The sequence below is a fragment of the Sardina pilchardus genome, chromosome 4 (assembly GCF_963854185.1).
Source record: "Sardina pilchardus chromosome 4, fSarPil1.1, whole genome shotgun sequence".
In the NCBI taxonomy this organism is placed as follows: domain Eukaryota; kingdom Metazoa; phylum Chordata; class Actinopteri; order Clupeiformes; family Clupeidae; genus Sardina; species Sardina pilchardus.
Window position 1 is genome coordinate 40,463,407 of NC_084997.1, and position 18,742 is coordinate 40,482,148.

At 45.7% G+C, this 18,742-nt stretch overlaps 2 protein-coding genes across 13 annotated transcripts in view; both read left to right on the forward strand.

Annotated features, from left to right (window-relative positions):
* The window catches only part of LOC134079248 (ribosomal RNA processing protein 1 homolog B-like), a 35,475-nt gene extending 21,622 nt beyond the window's left edge, over positions 1 to 13,853 (forward strand). Inside the window, exons 13-17 of one of the 6 annotated variants that reach the window (XM_062535500.1) lie at positions 3,563 to 5,303; positions 5,457 to 7,356; positions 9,119 to 9,202; positions 12,899 to 12,968; positions 13,624 to 13,853. In XM_062535500.1, the coding sequence (XP_062391484.1) occupies positions 3,563 to 5,303; positions 5,457 to 7,356; positions 9,119 to 9,202; positions 12,899 to 12,968; positions 13,624 to 13,826 (3,998 nt within the window). In that variant the 3' untranslated portion in view covers positions 13,827 to 13,853. Of the gene's footprint in view, positions 1 to 3,562; positions 7,357 to 9,118; positions 9,203 to 12,898; positions 12,969 to 13,623 lie in introns of all 6 variants that reach the window. The other 5 variants (XM_062535501.1, XM_062535502.1, XM_062535497.1 and 2 more) reach the window with 5 other exon arrangements.
* Positions 13,854 to 17,769: 3,916 nt separating this feature from the next.
* The window catches only part of LOC134079250 (transmembrane protein 50B-like), a 6,620-nt gene continuing 5,647 nt past the window's right edge, over positions 17,770 to 18,742 (forward strand). For 6 of the 7 annotated variants that reach the window (XR_009938896.1, XR_009938898.1, XR_009938897.1 and 3 more), the window contains exons 1-2: positions 17,770 to 17,857; positions 18,251 to 18,379. Coding sequence is in view for 4 of the 7 variants with exons in the window: in XM_062535503.1 (XP_062391487.1) it covers positions 18,287 to 18,379 (93 nt within the window). In the remaining 3 variants the exon portion in view is untranslated. Of the gene's footprint in view, positions 17,858 to 18,221; positions 18,380 to 18,742 lie in introns of all 7 variants that reach the window. The other variant, XM_062535504.1, reaches the window with a different exon arrangement.

Below are 18,742 nucleotides of genomic sequence, written 5' to 3' on the forward strand. Positions count from 1 at the left end.
GTATTACTACCCTTACACGATAACAATACTACACTGGTTGCAGACGGTGGGATTTTCATCACGTTTAGTGAATTGGAGCCATGCTTTGGATCTCTTCCTCCTCTCGTGGTTGACTTGTAGTATGAGTCGTCGCAGAGGGCGTGACGTAAATGTACAGCGACACAAAATTTCAGGAAAACCGGAAAATGTCTGACGTCATGCAGGCTGAGGGAATCGTGAAGGGAATCGATAACAAAAAATTAGGGATGCACGATAATAGCGGCACGGCATCGGTATTGGCCGATAAAAGCTTTAAAACTTAATTATCGGTATCTGCAGATATGATCATTTATGCCGATATACCTGGCCGATAAAGTGACGTGCAATTAATGATGCGCATGCAGAGTTACAGATGCCTAGTGCGATGGAATTTATGTAGCCTATATTTGTCATGTTGTGTCAAGAGCGCTTTATTGTAGACATCACCGTTTTAAGGAAACTGTAGTTGTTCAAGTTCAAAGAGGTAGCCTAACATGCGTGTGCACAAGGCATCCCCTCCCCTTAATCTGGCCTGTGGCTGTGCGTCTTTATTTCTTACAGACGCAGCAGTGCCATAAACGGCACGTCATGGCTGCTAGTTTAATAGTAACACATAATAGGCTAATAATATCAAGTTGATTTGCTCACGTGCATCTCTGAATTGTGTGTTGCTAACCTATCTTCTCTACTGTGTTTAACGTCATTTAGAAATTAGGCTACACAACCTTTGAAAATCTGGAGAGAGTTCCTTGCTATGCCGCTAGCAGGTCATGTCTGTCATTCGTGTAGTGGTCACTAAAATCATTATTGAACATTGGAAGACACTTACAGTATCTCTTCTATGATCCCAAAAAGATTGTCTTCGACTTGTTATATTTTTTTACATTTATTTAAAGGAGTCCTAGAATTCAAAACCACATCCACCTTGTTCCTGTTGAATTTAGGCTGCGAGCAGTGTCTAAAGGACAACACCAAAGACTTTACCGCGTCCCACGCCTGCTTTCGTATGCAAATTGCGAAATAGAAACAGCCGTGTTGAAATGCTCCAATCTGAACAGAGCTCAGATAACACGTAATAGGCGCCCATCCCCCTTTAGATACACCCCCTCTCATTTGCATACCTTCGATTAATAATTCTTGTTAAACTGCTCTTACGATGCTAATATCTAGATATGTGGTCTATGGCAGAGACGTTGTAATGCTAGCGTTATTACAGCTAACTTTGGAGAGTTAGGCTACTATACTAAGAAATGTACTGATAAAACTTACCAATCTAACACATTCATTCTGTTGGGGAATCTGCTGCACTTCATCTTCGTCAGAACCTTCTTCTGACTCGGTTTATACATGTACGGCTGTATTCCTTATTTAAATCCATTGTTGATAGCTTTATCAAAGACTTTGGCTTTATTTACCAGCAGTAAACGTAGTTTCACTTTGCTCTAGCTTCAGACCGGTAGATTGAGCCAATCAACTTTCAGGACATATCGGCCAATAGACCAATCAGCGCGCATCTCATTTGAATATTCATGAACTTGCTGGAAAAACAAACTGTTTCATTGCAAGGCTTATTTATGACCTTGTATTAGGCGATCTAGCAGTGCTCCTGGGGCGTTTTCAGCCCCACAAATTTACATATGACATTATTTAGGCTCAAAGATCAATTTGTAATGGTCAAAAAATGCGTTCTATGACTCCTTTAATGTAATGAAAAACAATGAACTGCACCTCTGCATCCATACGCACTATGCAACTGTTATTCACAGTGAGACGGTAGGCTAATTACTCTATTACTAGTATTTCTGAAAGTGACAGGCACTCCATTACACCTACTGTACACACAACCAATGTGCACTCAATTAGCCCTACACCACATTGAACATATTGTAGATACTGACCACATGTATCCAAGACGTTAAAGATATGCCTTATTTTATGCCCAGTCGACAACCACTTTTAAAAGCTAATGTTGAGCCCTGAACTGTTCAAGTATGCAAACTGTGATGTGAAAATATAAATAAATCTGCCATATTTTAAATAATTTCAACAGTTTTCATGAGTGAATATCTATTTCTAAAATGATTAATTACAGTACCAGAGAGACTTTTCAATAATTAAAAAGCAGAGGTGTATATATCGGCATCGGTAATCGGCCAAAATGAGCTTGTAAATATCGCAATAACGCAAGTGCTGTGAATCTGTGACGTTTCCAATATCATTAGTGATTGGTTGTCAACGGTAAAATCATCATTCTATGTGACAATAATTTGATTTAATAGCTACTAATTATGGTGTACCTTTAGTGGCAATGCTGCAACAGAAAAAGAATGCAGCGCTAGTTTAAAATTAGTTAGTTTCAACGTAAGGTTTAAGGCACAACTTGCACCTAAACTTACGGTCGACCCTCTACTGGTGCAACCCACTGCTTGTACTAACCCTAGACAGCAGAGTATTGATTACGGTTTTGATACGCGTATCGTTACAGCCCTGATATTAACCCAAGACAGCAGAATATTGATTACGGTTTTGACCCGCTTATCGTTACAGCCCTGATACTAAGCATAGACAGCAGAGTATTGATTACGGTTTTGATATGCATATTGTTTCAGCCCTGATACTAACCCTAGACAGCGGAGTATTGATTAGTTTTGATACGCGTATCTTTACAGCCCTGATACTAACCCTAGACAGCAGAGAATTGATTAGTTTTGATACGCGTATCATTACAGTCCTGATCTTAACCCTAGACAGCAGGGTATTGATTAGTTTTGATAAGCGTATCGTTAGAGCCCTGATATTAACCCTAGAAAGCAGGGTATTGATTAGTTTTGATAAGCGTGTCGTTAGAGCTCCGATATTAATTCTAGACAGCAGGGTATTGATTAGTTTTGATAAGCGTGTCGTTAGAGCCCCGATATTAACCCTAGACAGCAGGGTATTGATTAGTTTTGATAAGCGTGTCGTTAGAGCTCCGGTATTAACCCTAGACAGCAGGGTACTGATTAGTTTTGATAAGCGTATCGTTAGAGCTCCGATATTAACCCTAGACAGCAGGGTATTGATTAGTTTTGATAAGCGTGTCGTTAGAGCTCCGGTATTAACCCTAGACAGCAGGGTACTGATTAGTTTTGATAAGCGTGTCGTTAGAGCTCCGGTATTAACCCTAGACAGCAGGGTATTGATTAGTTTTGATAAGCGTATCGTTAGAGCTCTGATATTAATTCTAGACAGCAGGGTATTGATTAGTTTTGATAAGCGTATCGTTAGAGCTCTGATATTAATTCTAGACAGCAGGGTATTGATTAGTTTTGATAAGCGTATCGTTGATAAGCAGGGTATTGCCAGTGAGGTGAGGGCACATTTGACACGGACCGTTTCTCACATACACATTGTCACACCTTCTCTCACACACACACACACACACACACACACACACACACACACACACACACTCTTTCTCTATCCTGTCTCTCTCTCTCTGTCACACCAAAACCCATTCACACACACACCGACCGTCTCACGGGAGCGTTTGCTGGTCCTGCAGGGGAGGATGGAGAGATGGAGGATGGAGACATGGAGGATGGAGAGGCAGAGATTGAGGAAAGTGGCCGGAAGAAAAAACACAGGAAGAAGAAGAAGAAGAAGATCGACACACAGGAAGCAGCTACCATTGAGGACACGCCCACACAGGAAGCAGCTACCATTGAGGACACGCCCACACAGGAAGCAGCTCCCATGGAGGACACGCCCACACAGGAAGCAGCTCCCACGGAGGACACGCCCACACAGGAAGCAGCTACCATTGAGGACACGCCCACACAGGAAACAGCTACCATTGAGGACTCGCCCACACAGGAAATCAGTCTTGCTGAGGACACGCCCACACAGGAAGCAGCTCCCATGGAGGACACGCCCACACAGGAAGCAGCTCCCATGGAGGACACACCCACACAGGAAGCAGCTACCATTGAGGAGTCACCCACACAGGTAACCACTCTTACTGAGGACACACCCACACAGGAAGCAGCTGCCATTGAGGACACACCCACACAGGGAGCAGCTACCATGGAGGACACGCCCACACAGGAAGTAGCTCCCATGGAGGACAAGCCTTTACAGGAAGCAGTTGCAACTGAGGACACACCCACACAGGAAACAGATCCTGTTGACACGCCCACACCAGAAGCAGCTGCCATTGAGGACACACCCACTCAGGAAGCAGATCCTGCTCAGGACACGCTCACTCAGGAAGCAGCTGCCACTGTGGATTCGACTGCAGAGAAAACGGCACCTATTATAGACACGCCCCTTGCAGAAGATGAGCCTATTGCGGTGGACGCTGCCTGCGTGATGTCAGACGGTTTACCAGTATCTCTGCAGCAGGAGGACACCTCTGAATCCAGCCAATCACTAACTGAGGTTACCACAAGCTGCCATCCAGAAGCAGGGATTGCAGGGGAAGTGCAGACAGCAGAGGGCCAATCCCGGAAGAGGAAGAAGAGAAGCAGGAAGGAGGAAGAGGAAACGCATCATCACCCGCAGCCCAGTCTAGAAGCAGCGGACACACACAATCCTGAGTCTTCTGAGGTCACAGACACACCTACACCTGTGTCGGACGCACACACACCTGAGACGTCTGACGCACACACACCTGAAGAGGCTGTAGAATGTGAGTTGATTTCAGAGACGCCGCTGAAGAAGAAAAAGAAGAATAAGAAAACAGCCAAAGTTTCAGAAGAGAGCAGCGACACACACACACTTGAGACGTCGGACACACACACACTTGAGACGTCAGACACACACACACTCGACACAACAGACTCACACACACCTGAAGAGGTGGTTGCAGATAATGTGATTACAGAGACACCAGACACACTCACACCTGAGACACCAGACACACTCACATCAGAGACAACAGACACACACACACCTGAGACACCAGGTGCAGATAATGTGATTACAGAGACACCAGACACACTCACACCTGAGACAACAGACACACACACACATGAGACACCAGACACACACACACCTGAGACACCAGGTGCAGATGATGTGGTTACAGAGACGCCGCTGAAGAAGAAGAAGAAGAAGAAAGCGAAGAGCGTTACAGAAGAGAGCAGCGACACACACACACCTGAGACACCAGACACACACACACCTGAGACAACAGACACACACACACCTGAGACACCAGGTGCAGATGAGGTGATTACAGAGACACCAGACACACACACACCTGAGACACCAGGTGCAGATGATGTGGTTACAGAGACACCACTGAAGAAGAAGAAGAAGAAGAAAGCGGTGAACATTCCAGAGGAGAGCAACGACACACACACACCTGAGACACCAGACACACACACACCTGAGACACCAGACACACACACATCTGAGACCACGGATGAGGTGATGACAAAGACACCACTAAAGAAGAAGAAGAAGAAGAAGAATGCCGTGGACGTTCCAGAAGAGAGCAGCGACACACACACACTCGACACAACTGACTCACACACACCTGAGATGTTGGACACACACACACCTGAAGAGGCGGTCGCAGATGAGGTGATTACAGAAACACCGCTGAAGAAGAAGAAGAAGAAGAAGAAAACAGCCAACGTTCCAGAAGAGAGCAGCAACACACACACACCTGAGACGTCTGACACACACACACCTGAAGAGGCGGTAAAAGGTGAGTTGATCTCAGAGACACCACTGAAGAAGAAGAAGAAGAAGAATAAGAAAGCCGTGGACGTTTCGGAAGAGAGCAGCGACACACACACACTCGACACAACAGACACACACACACCTGAGACAACAGACACACACACACTGGACACAACAGACACACACACACCTGAGACAACAGACTCACACACACCTGAGACAACAGACACACACACACCTGAAGAGGCGGTAGCAGATGAGGTGGTTACAGAGACGCCACTTAAGACGAAGAAGAAGAATAAGAAAGCCGTGGATGTTTCAGTGGAGAGCAGCGACACACACGCACTCGACACAACAGACACACACACACCTGAGGTAGTAGATGAGGTGATCGGAGAAACGCCTTTGAAGAAGAGGAGGAAGAGAAAATTGGTAAATGTTCCAGAAGAGAGTAGCGACACACACACACTCGACACAACTGACACACACACACCTGAAAAGGCGGTAGCAGATGAAGCCATTACAGAGACGCCAGTTACGACGAACAAGACAAAGAACAAGAAAGCGCTAAATGCTCCAGAAGAGACCAGTGACACACTCATACTCGACACGTTGAACACACACACACCTGAAGCGACAGGTGCAGATGAGGTGATGACAAAGACACCACTAAAGAAGAAGAAGAAGAAGAATGCCGTGGACGTTCCAGAAGAGAGCAGTGATGCGCACACACTCGACACAACAGACTCACACACACCTGAGATGTTGGACACACACACACCTGAAGAGGCGGTCGCAGATGAGGTGGTTACAGAGACGCCGCTGAAGAAGAAAAAGAATAATAAGAAAACAGCCAACGTTCCAGAAGAGAGCAGCAACACACACACACCTGAGACGTCTGACACACACACACCTGAAGAGGCGGTAGAAGGTGAGTTGATCTCAGAGACACCACTGAAGAAGAAGAAGAAGAAGAAAGCGGTGAACATTCCAGAAGAGAGCAACGACACACTCACATCTGAGACACCAGACACACACACACACGAGACACCAGACACACTCACATCTGAGACACCAGACACACACACACCTGAGACACCAGGTGCAGATGAGGTGATCGGAGAGACGCCACGGAAGAGGAGGAAGAGGAAAGCGGTGAATGTTCCAGAAGAGAGCATCGACTCACACACACCTGAGACAACAGACTCACACACACCTGAAGAGGCTGCAGCAGGTGAGGTGGATACAGAGACGCCACTTAAGAAGAAGACGAAGAAGAAGAAAGTGTTGAGCGTTTCAGAAGGGAGCAACGACACACACACACCTGAGACACCAGACACACACACACCTGAAGAGGCTGTAGCTGATGAGGTGGTTACAGAGACGCCACTTAAGAAGAAGACGAAAAAGAAGAAGGCAGCGATAGAAGAGAGCAACAACACACACACACCTGAAGGGACTGCAGCAGGTGAGGTGGATACAGAGACGCCACTTAAGAAGAAGACTAAAAAGAAGAAAGTGCTGAATGTTTCAGAAGAGCACAGCGACGCACCTGAGGTGTTGGATACACGCACACCTGAAGAGACGGTTGCTGACTGCAAGAAGAAGAAGAACAAGAAGAAATTGATGGAAGGAGAGATGAAGGTGAAGACAGGAGGGCATCAGAAGGTAACACACACACACACACCCCAAACTCAACACCATCACAACATACTCAACAGCATCACAGCACAGGACCTACCCATATGCAGACTTGCTGCCTGATCGTGATGCTAATTAGATTAGCTAAAATGGCATAGCTGCTGCTGTTCCACATTAAAACTTCGCTAAATTCTTTATCCTTTTGCTTGTGTGTCACCGTAACCTAAGCATTACCACCTAAATTAACTTCATACATCTTGGAGGCTAAACATATTCATGCGGGTTTCAAGCATCAACATTTTTGCAACAGTGTAGACTATTTTACTGCAATACCTTAAAATGGAGTCAACTCAAGTCAATAGACACTATAAGCCCCATTTTTGCAACAGTGTAGACTATTTTACTACAATACCTTAAAATGGAGTCAACTCAAGTCAATAGATGCTATAAGCCCCATATCAATAGCTGTTCCAAATGAAAGGTTGCATTATGTAGGCTTGTTAGCCGTTGTATCTGCCTTGAACTCAACAAAATAATGTAGCCTAACCTAGCTAACCTGGCCTAATTCCTTTAGCTGTAGTGTCTGCCACAACAATAAGTCTGCCTTGAACTCAACAATAAGACATAATAATGACCCCGTACAACGACCCCGTATAACGACCCAAGAGCCTATATAATGACACCGTATAACGACCCGAGACACTGTATAACACTGTATAACGACGGCGTATAACGACACTGTATAACGACCCAAGACCGGATAACAACCCCATATAGCCACACCGTATAACGTTTAAAAACCCTGTATAACAACCTGTATAACAGCACTGTATAACGACACCGTATACCCCAAGACACCAGATAACAACCCCATATAGCCACACCGTATAACGACCTATGTAACGACACTGTATAACGATACTATATAACGATACCATACAAGGACCACGTATAAAAACCCTGTATAACAACACTGTATAACACTGTATAACGACACCGTATAACGACACCGTACAATGACCCCCGTATAAAAACCCTGTATAACATCACTGTATAACGACACCGTACAATGACCCCGTATAAAAACCCCGTATAACAACACTGTATAACGACACCATACAATGACCCCGTATAAAAACCCCGTATAACACTGTATAACGACACCATACAATGACCCCGTATAAAAACCCCGTATAACACTGTATAACGACACCATACAATGACTCCGTATAACAGGCTGAGACACCATATAACGGCACTGTATAATGACCCGCATGACAACCCGCATAACGACACCGTGTAACGACACCGTATAGCAACCCATATAACGACACCGTGTAACGACACCGTATAGCAACCCATATAACGACATCATACAATGACCCGTATAACGACACCATATAACACCATACAATTACTCTGTATAACGACACTGCATAACGACCCGAGACATCGTAGAACACTGTATAACGACCTGAGACATCGTATAAGGACACCTTATAACGACCCTTCATAACAACCCCGTATAACGACCCCATTTAATGACCCGGACACTGTATAACGACCCCATATAACGACACCGTATAATGACCCTGCATAAGAACCCCGTATAACGACACCTTTTAACGACCCGAGACACCGTATAACGACCCCTGTACACAGACAAACACATGTACACACATCCAGAAATGCGTACACACTTTATCAAAATGATTTAACAAGACAATATCCACTAGTGCTTAATTTGTGTGTGTGTGTCTGTGTTTGCACGCTTCTGTGTGTGTGTTAGAAGAAGCAGCTGAAGAAGGCAGGTTCCGACTTCATGTCCTTTCAGAGCTCATCTCCCCCCAAACCTCTTTTCTGCAAAAGAAAGGTGTGTATGCACACTGGCACAGACACACACACACAAACACACACACTAAGAAGGCGCTTTCACACTGCACAACAAGCTGGCAATTTCCCGTCTTTTTTGCGGATCAGCCCGACCTTTCACACTGGAGGCGGCATATTGGCGCCGTGTTTTACAGTGGCAGTCTTCCTCTCTGGGCGTACATATATTGCCGGCTCCACTGCAGTGTGAATGCAAGCCGCCAATGTGCCTGCTTTTCTGTGAGATGGGCGGAGCTGTCGATGATGCGAGTTGTGCGACCCACAGCCAGGAGATTTAAAATCAGCGAACAGCTGAGCACAGCTGTCGGATCACTGACTCGGCATGTAAACAAAGCGATGAAGAAGCGGCTTCAACACCGCGCTAACTTCATGCACGGTCATGCACACAGAAGTAGTGTGTTGTGGTTAACTTAACTGCAAACTGCTTTACACTCTTCTTAGAGAATGTTTACAATGTCAATGTCAAAACGGCATGTTACATAGAGATGATATTCGTTTACACTTTATTTGAAGGGGTCTATTATGTCATGCACATTAATGACACATTATTGATGTTTATGGCTGTTGTCATAATGTGTCATTCAGTTTTTGGAATGTCAAAAACCTGCCAACGTCAAATCATCCCAAAAGCCGAAAGACACATTATGACAACATTCATGAGCTTTATGACTGTAAACACCGAAGTTACCAAAATAAAGAGCAAACTCTCTTCCACCAGGGAAAACGTTTTTTTTCTACCATTTTCCATTCATTAGTAATTGGCAGTAGAACATAGGTTAGTTTTGCTAAAAAACCCTGTTCTTGACCAAAAAATGGAGAAAACAATCTTTTTGTGAAAATCAAACCTTTTAACATTAACGTTTCAGGAGTATGTCAACCACGATCGCACTTGCAGATTGTTATCTTGTCAGTCTCTTCAAGATTGCTAGGGACTCTGATGGTCGCTATAGATTCTGAACAAGACGGTAGACTTAGCAAGCTAGCACTAGCAAAGTCGTTGTCAGTCTATATAGCAATATCCAAATGTAAATGGATCATACTGTTCAAGTTTTTTCCATCCTTGATGTAAGAAGTAAGCATATTTATTCGCTGGACCGCGTGCAAACTAGGTCTACTGTGGTCGCTCTGCAGTGGTGGCGTTTGCTGTATGTCTCTGCATATGGGCAGGCAGATACTAATCCTCCAAATGGCACTGGCGCCATCTAGTGGTTCGGATCGCTAGTACAGTCTCTTTACAAGCTTGATTTTTTTGTGAAGCTCTGCCAGATCGTTTCCAAGCCCTCCCATGAGCCCTCACCGTTGAAAAACGTAATTTAACGTAAGTATTTAAATTAATGTTTATAGTCGTCAATGGAAGTGAATGAGTTAACAACTCAATGCCGTCATTGTGAAGCGTGTATCTCGCGGTTATGGAAATACTAAGCAGGAGTTTGCTTTTGACAATCAAAAATCGTGTAGCCTGAATCTTTGTGATTAAAAGGACGTAGGCATGTGGCTGTGCTACGGAGGTGAATGTGTCCTATGTTTTGTCCAAACGATGTCTGTCTATCGTCTTTGCACCCAGAGGAAACTTTTGCTTCATTCGTCCTTCGGTTCGATCGTCCTGGTTGTACCTTCTTCTTCTAAGTAGCCTCTTGAGTATACACCATGTGCACCTTGTACACCATGCTCCAAATACACCATATACACCATGCACCATGTACGGAGGTGAATGTGTTCTATGTTTTGTCCAAACGATGTCTGCCTCGTCCTTGCACTTGTGTGTGTGTGTGTGTGTGTGTGGCATGTTTGTGTGAGACGTGTTTTTCAGAGAGCATTGTGGCTCTAACTCTGTGTGTGTGTGATGCGTCTGTCGTAAAGCATTGAGCAGCTCTGATCTGAAGGGTCTTATCAGTGAGTGAGTGAGCAAGCGAGCGTGTGTCTGAGTGTGTGTGTGTGTGTGTGTGTGTGTGAGCGAGCGAGCAGGTGGCATGTGTGCCAAGAAGCATTGTGCAGGATGAGATGTGTGTGTGTGTGTGTGTGTGTGTGTGTGTGTGTGTGTGTGTGTGTGTGTGTGTGTGTGTGTGTGTGTGTGTGCAGGATGAGATGTGTGTGTGTGTGTGTGTGTGTGTGCAGGATGAGATGTGTGTGTGTGTGTGTGCAGGATGAGATGTGTGTGTGTGTGTGTGTGTGTGTGTGTGTGTGTGTGTGTGCAGGATGAGGTGTGTGTGTGTGTGTGTGTGTGTGTGCAGGATGAGATGTGTGTGTGTGTGTGTGTGTGTGTGCAGGATGAGATGTGTGTGTGTGTGTGTGCAGGATGAGATGTGTGTGTGTGTGTGTGCAGGATGAGATGTGTGTGTGTGTGTGTGTGTGTGTGTGTGTGTGTGTGTGTGTGTGTGTGTGTGTGCAGGATGAGATGTGTGTGTGTGTGTGTGCAGGATGAGATGTGTGTGTGTGTGTGTGTGTGTGTGTGTGTGTGTGTGTGCAGGATGAGATGTGTGTGTGTGTGTGTGCAGGATGAGATGTGTGTGTGTGTGTGTGTGTGCAGGATGAGGTGTGTGTGTGTGTGTGTGTGTGCAGGATGAGATGTGTGTGTGTGTGTGCAGGATGAGATGTGTGTGTGTGTGTGCAGGATGAGATGTGTGTGTGTGTGTGTGTGTGCAGGATGAGATGTGTGTGTGTGTGTGTGCAGGATGAGATGTGTGTGTGTGTGTGTGCAGGATGAGATGTGTGTGTGTGTGTGTGCAGGATGAGATGTGTGTGTGTGTGTGTGTGTGTGTGTGTGTGTGTGTGTGTGTGTGCAGGATGAGATGTGTGTGTGTGTGTGTGTGTGTGTGTGTGTGTGTGTGTGCAGGATGAGATGTGTGTGTGTGTGCAGGATGAGATGTGTGTGTGTGTGCAGGATGAGATGTGTGTGTGTGTGTGTGTGTGTGTGTGTGTGCAGGATGAGATGTGTGTGTGTGTGTGTGCAGGATGAGATGTGTGTGTGTGTGTGTGTGTGTGTGTGTGCAGGATGAGATGTGTGTGTGTGTGTGTGCAGGATGAGATGTGTGTGTGTGTGTGTGCAGGATGAGATGTGTGTGTGTGTGTGTGTGTGTGTGTGTGTGTGTGCAGGATGAGATGTGTGTGTGTGTGTGCAGGATGAGATGTGTGTGTGTGTGTGTGTGTGTGTGTGTGTGTGTGCAGGATGAGATGTGTGTGTGTGTGTGTGCGTGTGTGTGTGTGTGTGTGTGTGTGTGTGTGTGTGTGTGTGCAGGATGAGATGCCGTATCCACATCAAAATGATTTCTAAGCCGTTGCTGGATTGCTTGAAGGTCCATTTTTTTACAGATTGGCTTAATTGCTGCGTCGTGCGTGTGTGTGTGTGTCACATGACTGAATCTTGTCTGAGCAATTATTGCACCTGTCAAATTTGTGTCCTTATGTAATATTTATTCTTAATTGTGGACACAAATAAAGAAGTAAACTGTTTTTACAGATGGCCTTAATTGCTGTGTTGTGTGTGTGTGTTTTACAGGTTGCTTTAATTGCTGCTTTGTGTGTGTGTGTTTTACAGGTTGCTTTAATTGCTGTGTTGTGTGTGTGTGTTTTACAGGTTGCTTTAATTGCTGCTTTGTGTGGTGTGTGTGTGTGTGAGTGTTTTTTTTTTTACAGATTTCCTTAATTGCTGCTTTGTGTGTGTGTGTGTGTTCTGTCTCAGCAGGGTCTTCACACTCCACAGTCAAAGGCAAAAAAAGTGACGTTCGGACTAAAAAATAACAAGACTGCAGGTGGGTGGGAAAGTTACATCTACGCACAACACACACACACACACACACACACACACACACACACACACATATATATAAAACCTTCATGCCTTTGGCAATAACTTTCGCTGACGACCTCTAACTATTGTGTTTGTGTGTGTGCATGCGTGCTTGTGTGTGTGTGTGTGTGTGTGTGTGTGTGTGTGTGTGTGTGTGGTGTATGTGTGTGTGATGCGTGTGTGTGATGCGTGTGTGTGTGGGTGTGTGTGTGTGTGATGCGTGCGCGTGTGTGTGATGCGTGTCCGTGTGTGTGTGTGATGCGTGTGTGTGTGATGCGTGTGTGTGTGTGTGTGTGCTGTGTGTGTGTGTGTGTGTGTGTGTATGATGCGTGCGCGTGTGTGTGTGTGTGTGTGATGCGTGTGTGTGTGATGCGTGTGCGTGCGCGTGTGTGTGATGCGTGTGCGTGTGCGTGTGTGTGTGTGTGATGCGTGCGCGTGTGTGTGATGCGTGTGTGATGCGTGTGTGTGATGCGTGTGCGTGTGTGTGTGTGTGTGTGATGCGTGTGTGATGCGTGTGTGATGCGTGTGTGTGTGTGCGTGTGATGCGTGTGTGTGTGTGTGTGATGTGTGTGTGATGCGTGCGCGTGTGTGTGATGCGTGTGTGTGTGTGTGTGTAGAGTTCAGGAAGTCGGACCGCAGCTCCCTCTTGAGTCCAGGGGGCGTGTCCCGTGTGCCCTTTGACCCCCAGCAGCAGCCGCGCTGCTCCGCCCTCAAATCCCCAGAAGCCACGCCCTCAAAGAAGGCCACGCCCTCAAAGAAGGCCACGCCCTCAAAGAAAGCCACACCCCTGAAGCGAGCAACTGCTGCAGACTTCTTCTGATGAGAGAGCAGCTTGTGGGGTGGGGGGGGGGGGGGGGGGGGCGGGACAGTTCTGTATCTTTAAGTGTTCTTTCTTTCTTTCTTTCTTTCTTTCTTTTTCTTTTTTAAAAACTATTAGTAAAAACTATATGTGAAACTCAGTGCTTATGTGTGGTCATTTATGTACAAATGCTCATGTCATTTCGGTGTGTGTGTGTGTGTGTGTGTGTGTGTGTGTGTGTGTTTCGTTGATTCGTTGAACCGGGGTTTGGACATTGGAGTGTGTGCGAGTTCACAGAAAATGGGCGGGTTGCAGCGCAAGTCACCACTTTTAATGATGACGCGATCACGTTATTTTACGGGTAAGGAATGCGCAATGATTATAAAAAGTTGCGAGGAATTAACCCACTGTACGACTCGCATCAAAGCAGCAAGCAAGGCTGTTGGCAAGGTATTGCAGATCGGATATATGCATAAGTAAAGTTTTATTTCATGTTCCTCAAGTAGCTTGAGTGTGTGTGTGTGATGGAGAGAGAGAGAGAGAGAGATGAAATAGGCAAACATCAAATATGTGAAGCTTGTGTGTGGTTGAGGGAGATGCACAGAGGGAGGGTGTTTGTAAGGGCTGCAGCCAGTAAATACTAAAGTCAGATGTCCATTGTTCATGTTTTTCCATCCATTCCATAATCATCTGAGAAAGAAAGTACTACTTGTCTTCAACACTCTTCACAGAAAGGCGGTGGGCAGAGGTATGGAACCCAGACTAAAAGACACAACACAACATTAGCAGAAGCACTCACTACACTTTTCATTGCTGATCTGATCTATTAAACAAAAGGAAGGTACTTTGTTAAATCACATAGCTTGTTCAGCAAGGGCTCACTGACAAAGAGGGTGATGTCTCGCCATCTCATTACTGTAACACCAGACAACAGCAGGTCAGTCATGGAGCAGGAGAAATAAATATAAAACTTGCTGTTGTTCTTTGTCTTTCCCTTTAACTTTTTTACATTTCATTGATTTGAACCGTTTCAATTCATAGCACCCTCTGTGAAAAGCCAAGCTCCCGCATAGCACCGGCAGAAACAAATCTCTGGCGCCGCCCCTGTGTGGATCTCAAACATGTCTTAAGTCGTTGCAGTGATGAGAAACTTCTGTCACCTGATGCTCCAGGGAGAGTGAGCATAAGTCTTAGAGCCATCCTCACATTTGGGGAAATGTCCAGGATGTTCTCCTGATACACATAGTCCAGCATCTGGAATGGTGATGAGACATGTAGAGGGAAGGCTCTATAACTGCACCAGTTATCTCCTGCTGTAGCTCCCTGGCATCAACATCATCCATTTTCTGCTTTATTCTGTGGCAACATTCATCCAGTTTATTCTCCTGTGTGGCATTTCTCATCAGGTCAGTGGAGTAGAGAAATCCATACAAGTCAAAAAAAAGTCTCCATGTGTGAAAATATCTCCCTGACTGACAAGGGCCGTGTCCACAACATGCAGGAAAAACTCCCTTCTGAAAAGCTCTTCTGCAGTAGACAGAGTTTCCTCTCTCCCCTCAGACTCAAACGGCCTTTTCTTCTTTTTCTGGCGCTTCTCTGGCCATTCCATCTCCAAATGAATCCTCTCTGCTCTCTCCCTGGCATCTATCTCCCTGGCATCTCTGCTCTCTCCCTGGCATCTCTGCTATCTCCCTGGCATCTATCTCCCTGGCATCTCTGCTATCTCCCTGGCATCTATCTCCCTGGCATCTCTGCTCTCTCCCTGGCATCTCAGCTCTCTCCCTGGCATCTCTGCTCTCTCCCTGGCATCTCTGCTATCTCCCTGGCATCTGCTTTGGCAGAGTTGAACCCATGCTCTCTGTACTCTTGAAGAAATGCTATCAGTGATTTGATGGTTGACCAACTAGACCAGCAAAACTCTCGCTAAAACACACCTTCAGCTGGTTTACCCGGCTTACGATGGTAATTCAGCTGCCCTGCTGAAAAAAACAGCAAGAAACCAGCTTAGGCTGGTAGCTTGTTTTAGTTGGTTTTAGCTGGTCTTTGCTGGTTTTCTTCCAGCTATTGCTGGTCTTTGCTGGTGTAGCTGGTTAGGCCACCAGCTAGACATGCTGGCGTGACCATCTGAGGAAGCTGGTCGTGCTGGTGTGACCAGCCTGTCGTTTGGGATACAGCTGGTTTGAGATGGTCATGCTGGTGACCAGCCTGTCAAGCTTGACAAAGATGGTCAAGCTGGTTTTCTAGAATGACCAACATAAGCTGGCATGGCCAGTAAAAACCAGCAATGTAGACCAGCAACACCAACTAAAATGACCAGCTTGAGGTGGTACGACAATCAAAACCAGCTGAATGACCATTGTAAGCTGGGTAAACCAGCTGAAGGTGTGTTTTCGCGAGAGTTTTGCTGGTATAGCTGGTCAACCATCATAGGGTGGTCAAATAAGCTGGTTAACAAGCTGGTCAACCAGCAAACCACCTTTAGCTGTTCAGGCTGTTTTTTTCAGCAGGGTGGTTTTGATTGTCGTACCACCTCAAGCTGGTCATTTTAGTTGGTGTTGCTGGTCTACATTGCTGGTCATTCTAGCAAACCAGCTTGACCATCCATCTCTGTCAAGCTTGACAGGTCACCAGCATGACCATCTTAAACCAGCTGTATCCCACACGACAGGCTGGTCACACCAGCAGGACCAGCTTCCTCAGATGGTCACGCCAGCATGTCTAGCTGGTGGCCTAACCAGCTACACCAGCAAAGACCAGCAATAGCTGGAAGAAAACCAGCAAAGACCATCTAAAACCAGCTACCAGCATAAGCTGGTTTCTTGCTGTTTTTTTCAGCAGGGAAGTAACTCTCTGAGACATCTTTCTCAACTACCCTCTTCACCTGCTCCCTCATTACAGACACACACATATACACACCCACACACACACATATACACACACACACACATGCACATATACACACACATACCTGTTGGTGACTTCATTCATAAACATCTCTTGGTGTAACTGATCTATGGCCATACCTGTTGATAAAGCGCTCGCCAAGTAGCTATGTTTGCAATGTGATCAGCAGACTTCTCGTGTTCCTTTAGCAGGGCAAGTTCTTCCAGTCATTCGTGCTGCTCATATTGAACCACTTAAACTCTCCAAACATTTCTCTGTATCTGTCAACTTTTCTGGCCAGAGCGCCCGGTCATCGCCTAGTAATGCTACACTTTCGGTAGCCTACTGCTGGCCAGAGCGCCCGGTCATCGCCTAGTAACGCTACACTTTCGGTACCTAGGGTTAGGTTATAACCTACTGCTGGTTAATGGCGCCTCGGGCCACTCATCACCACCACCAATTCGGCTGTGTCACCACCATTAACAAATTAATCTGTGTCACTAACGTTATCCCTGTCTTGACTAACATTATCAATCTCTACTCCACCTTCTGCCACTTCTTCCACCTCCTCCTCCATTCCAGCATTGTTTACAGCGGCAGGAAGTTCACGTTCTTCTGAGGCGGCTGTACACATCTACTGAAGTCAAATTCCTTGTATAAGTAAGTATACTAGGCCAATAAATCTATCTGATTATGATTATGATTCTAATCTCCGCATATTTGGAATGCCTTTTTTTCTAAAATCTGATACTGGATGGCTCACTGCACCTTACCGTGTTTTCCACAACACCCCTGATCGTAGCCTAAAGCCTACACTGACAGACTTTTGACAAGATTTGGGAAAGATTCTTGAAAGATTGTAGTCTTTCAACTAACGCCCCTCATTCAAGCTTTACTCAAAAACAATCTTTCAAGGAGCTTTCCCAAATCTTGTCAAAGTCTGTCAGTATAAGGTAGGCTTTATATACTATGAAGTCCAAAAAGAAAAAAAACATGTCCCAGTCCCACCTGAGATGAGGCAGTCATGCAATATCATTCACCCTCCTAGACGCTAGATGTCGCTGTTTTGTTTTCCCACCACTGGAGGCGTTGCCCATGTTTTTGTGCCGTGATTGTAGTGCTACGCGGTGGCTCTCTTCAGGTAGTGAGGCAAGACCGTCTGTAAGCAGGTGAGTTCAGACAGACAGTGTTCTGACAAACGGCACAAATTGCAGAAAGATTCATATTAATATCAACAGAAGAGATAACACCCAGCGGGCCTTTTACGCGCCTGGCTTTCAGAGATCTGTCGCGTGTTTTGTTTTTGTGCCATAACGTTACACCTGAGGTAGCCTACCGAGCAATGATCAAGTTGGGGCGGAAATGATAACCTTAACCCATATGCCAAACCATCTTTACGGCATTATCACGCAATATAGTCACGGCTTTGCATACTGTCTATTTATTTGAACGTAAACTGCTGTGAACTAAATCCAATCGGAACCGCGTCTACACTAGTCTGCTTTATTTATTTATTTAATTATTAAATCACAGCTCTCCTCTTTCGCTTTCGTTTTGACCAGAACCAGCACCGAACGGACTGAGTAGAAGACCTAAATATGGCCGGGTTCTTGGATCATGTCCAGTGGCCTGCATGCCTCGACCTGGGGGAGAAACGCAACACCGTCGCGTCCGTAGCGGCAGGAGTCTTGGTGAGGAATGTGTGTGTGTGTGTGTGTGTGTGTGTGTGTGTGTGTGTGTGTGTGTGTGTGTGTGTGTGTGTGTGTGTGTGTGGCACGGATGCTGCTCTTTAGGAAGCTCTGATGAACATGGTGAATTATTGAATTAATGTTATTAAGGTGCTATACTTCTTTGAGGGCAAAGTTATCTCAAAACCCAGATTAAACCAAACCATAATATTGTCCTGAGACATGGCAGCTTGCTTGGCTACATTATATCAGTTGACTGTCTTTGGGGGGAGTTTAAATAGGTTATAGCCTACTAGAGTTATTTCTCTGTGGCTATTTCGTACCTTCATCTGCCTTGCTGTTTTATTTTGAATCTCTCCTGGTGGG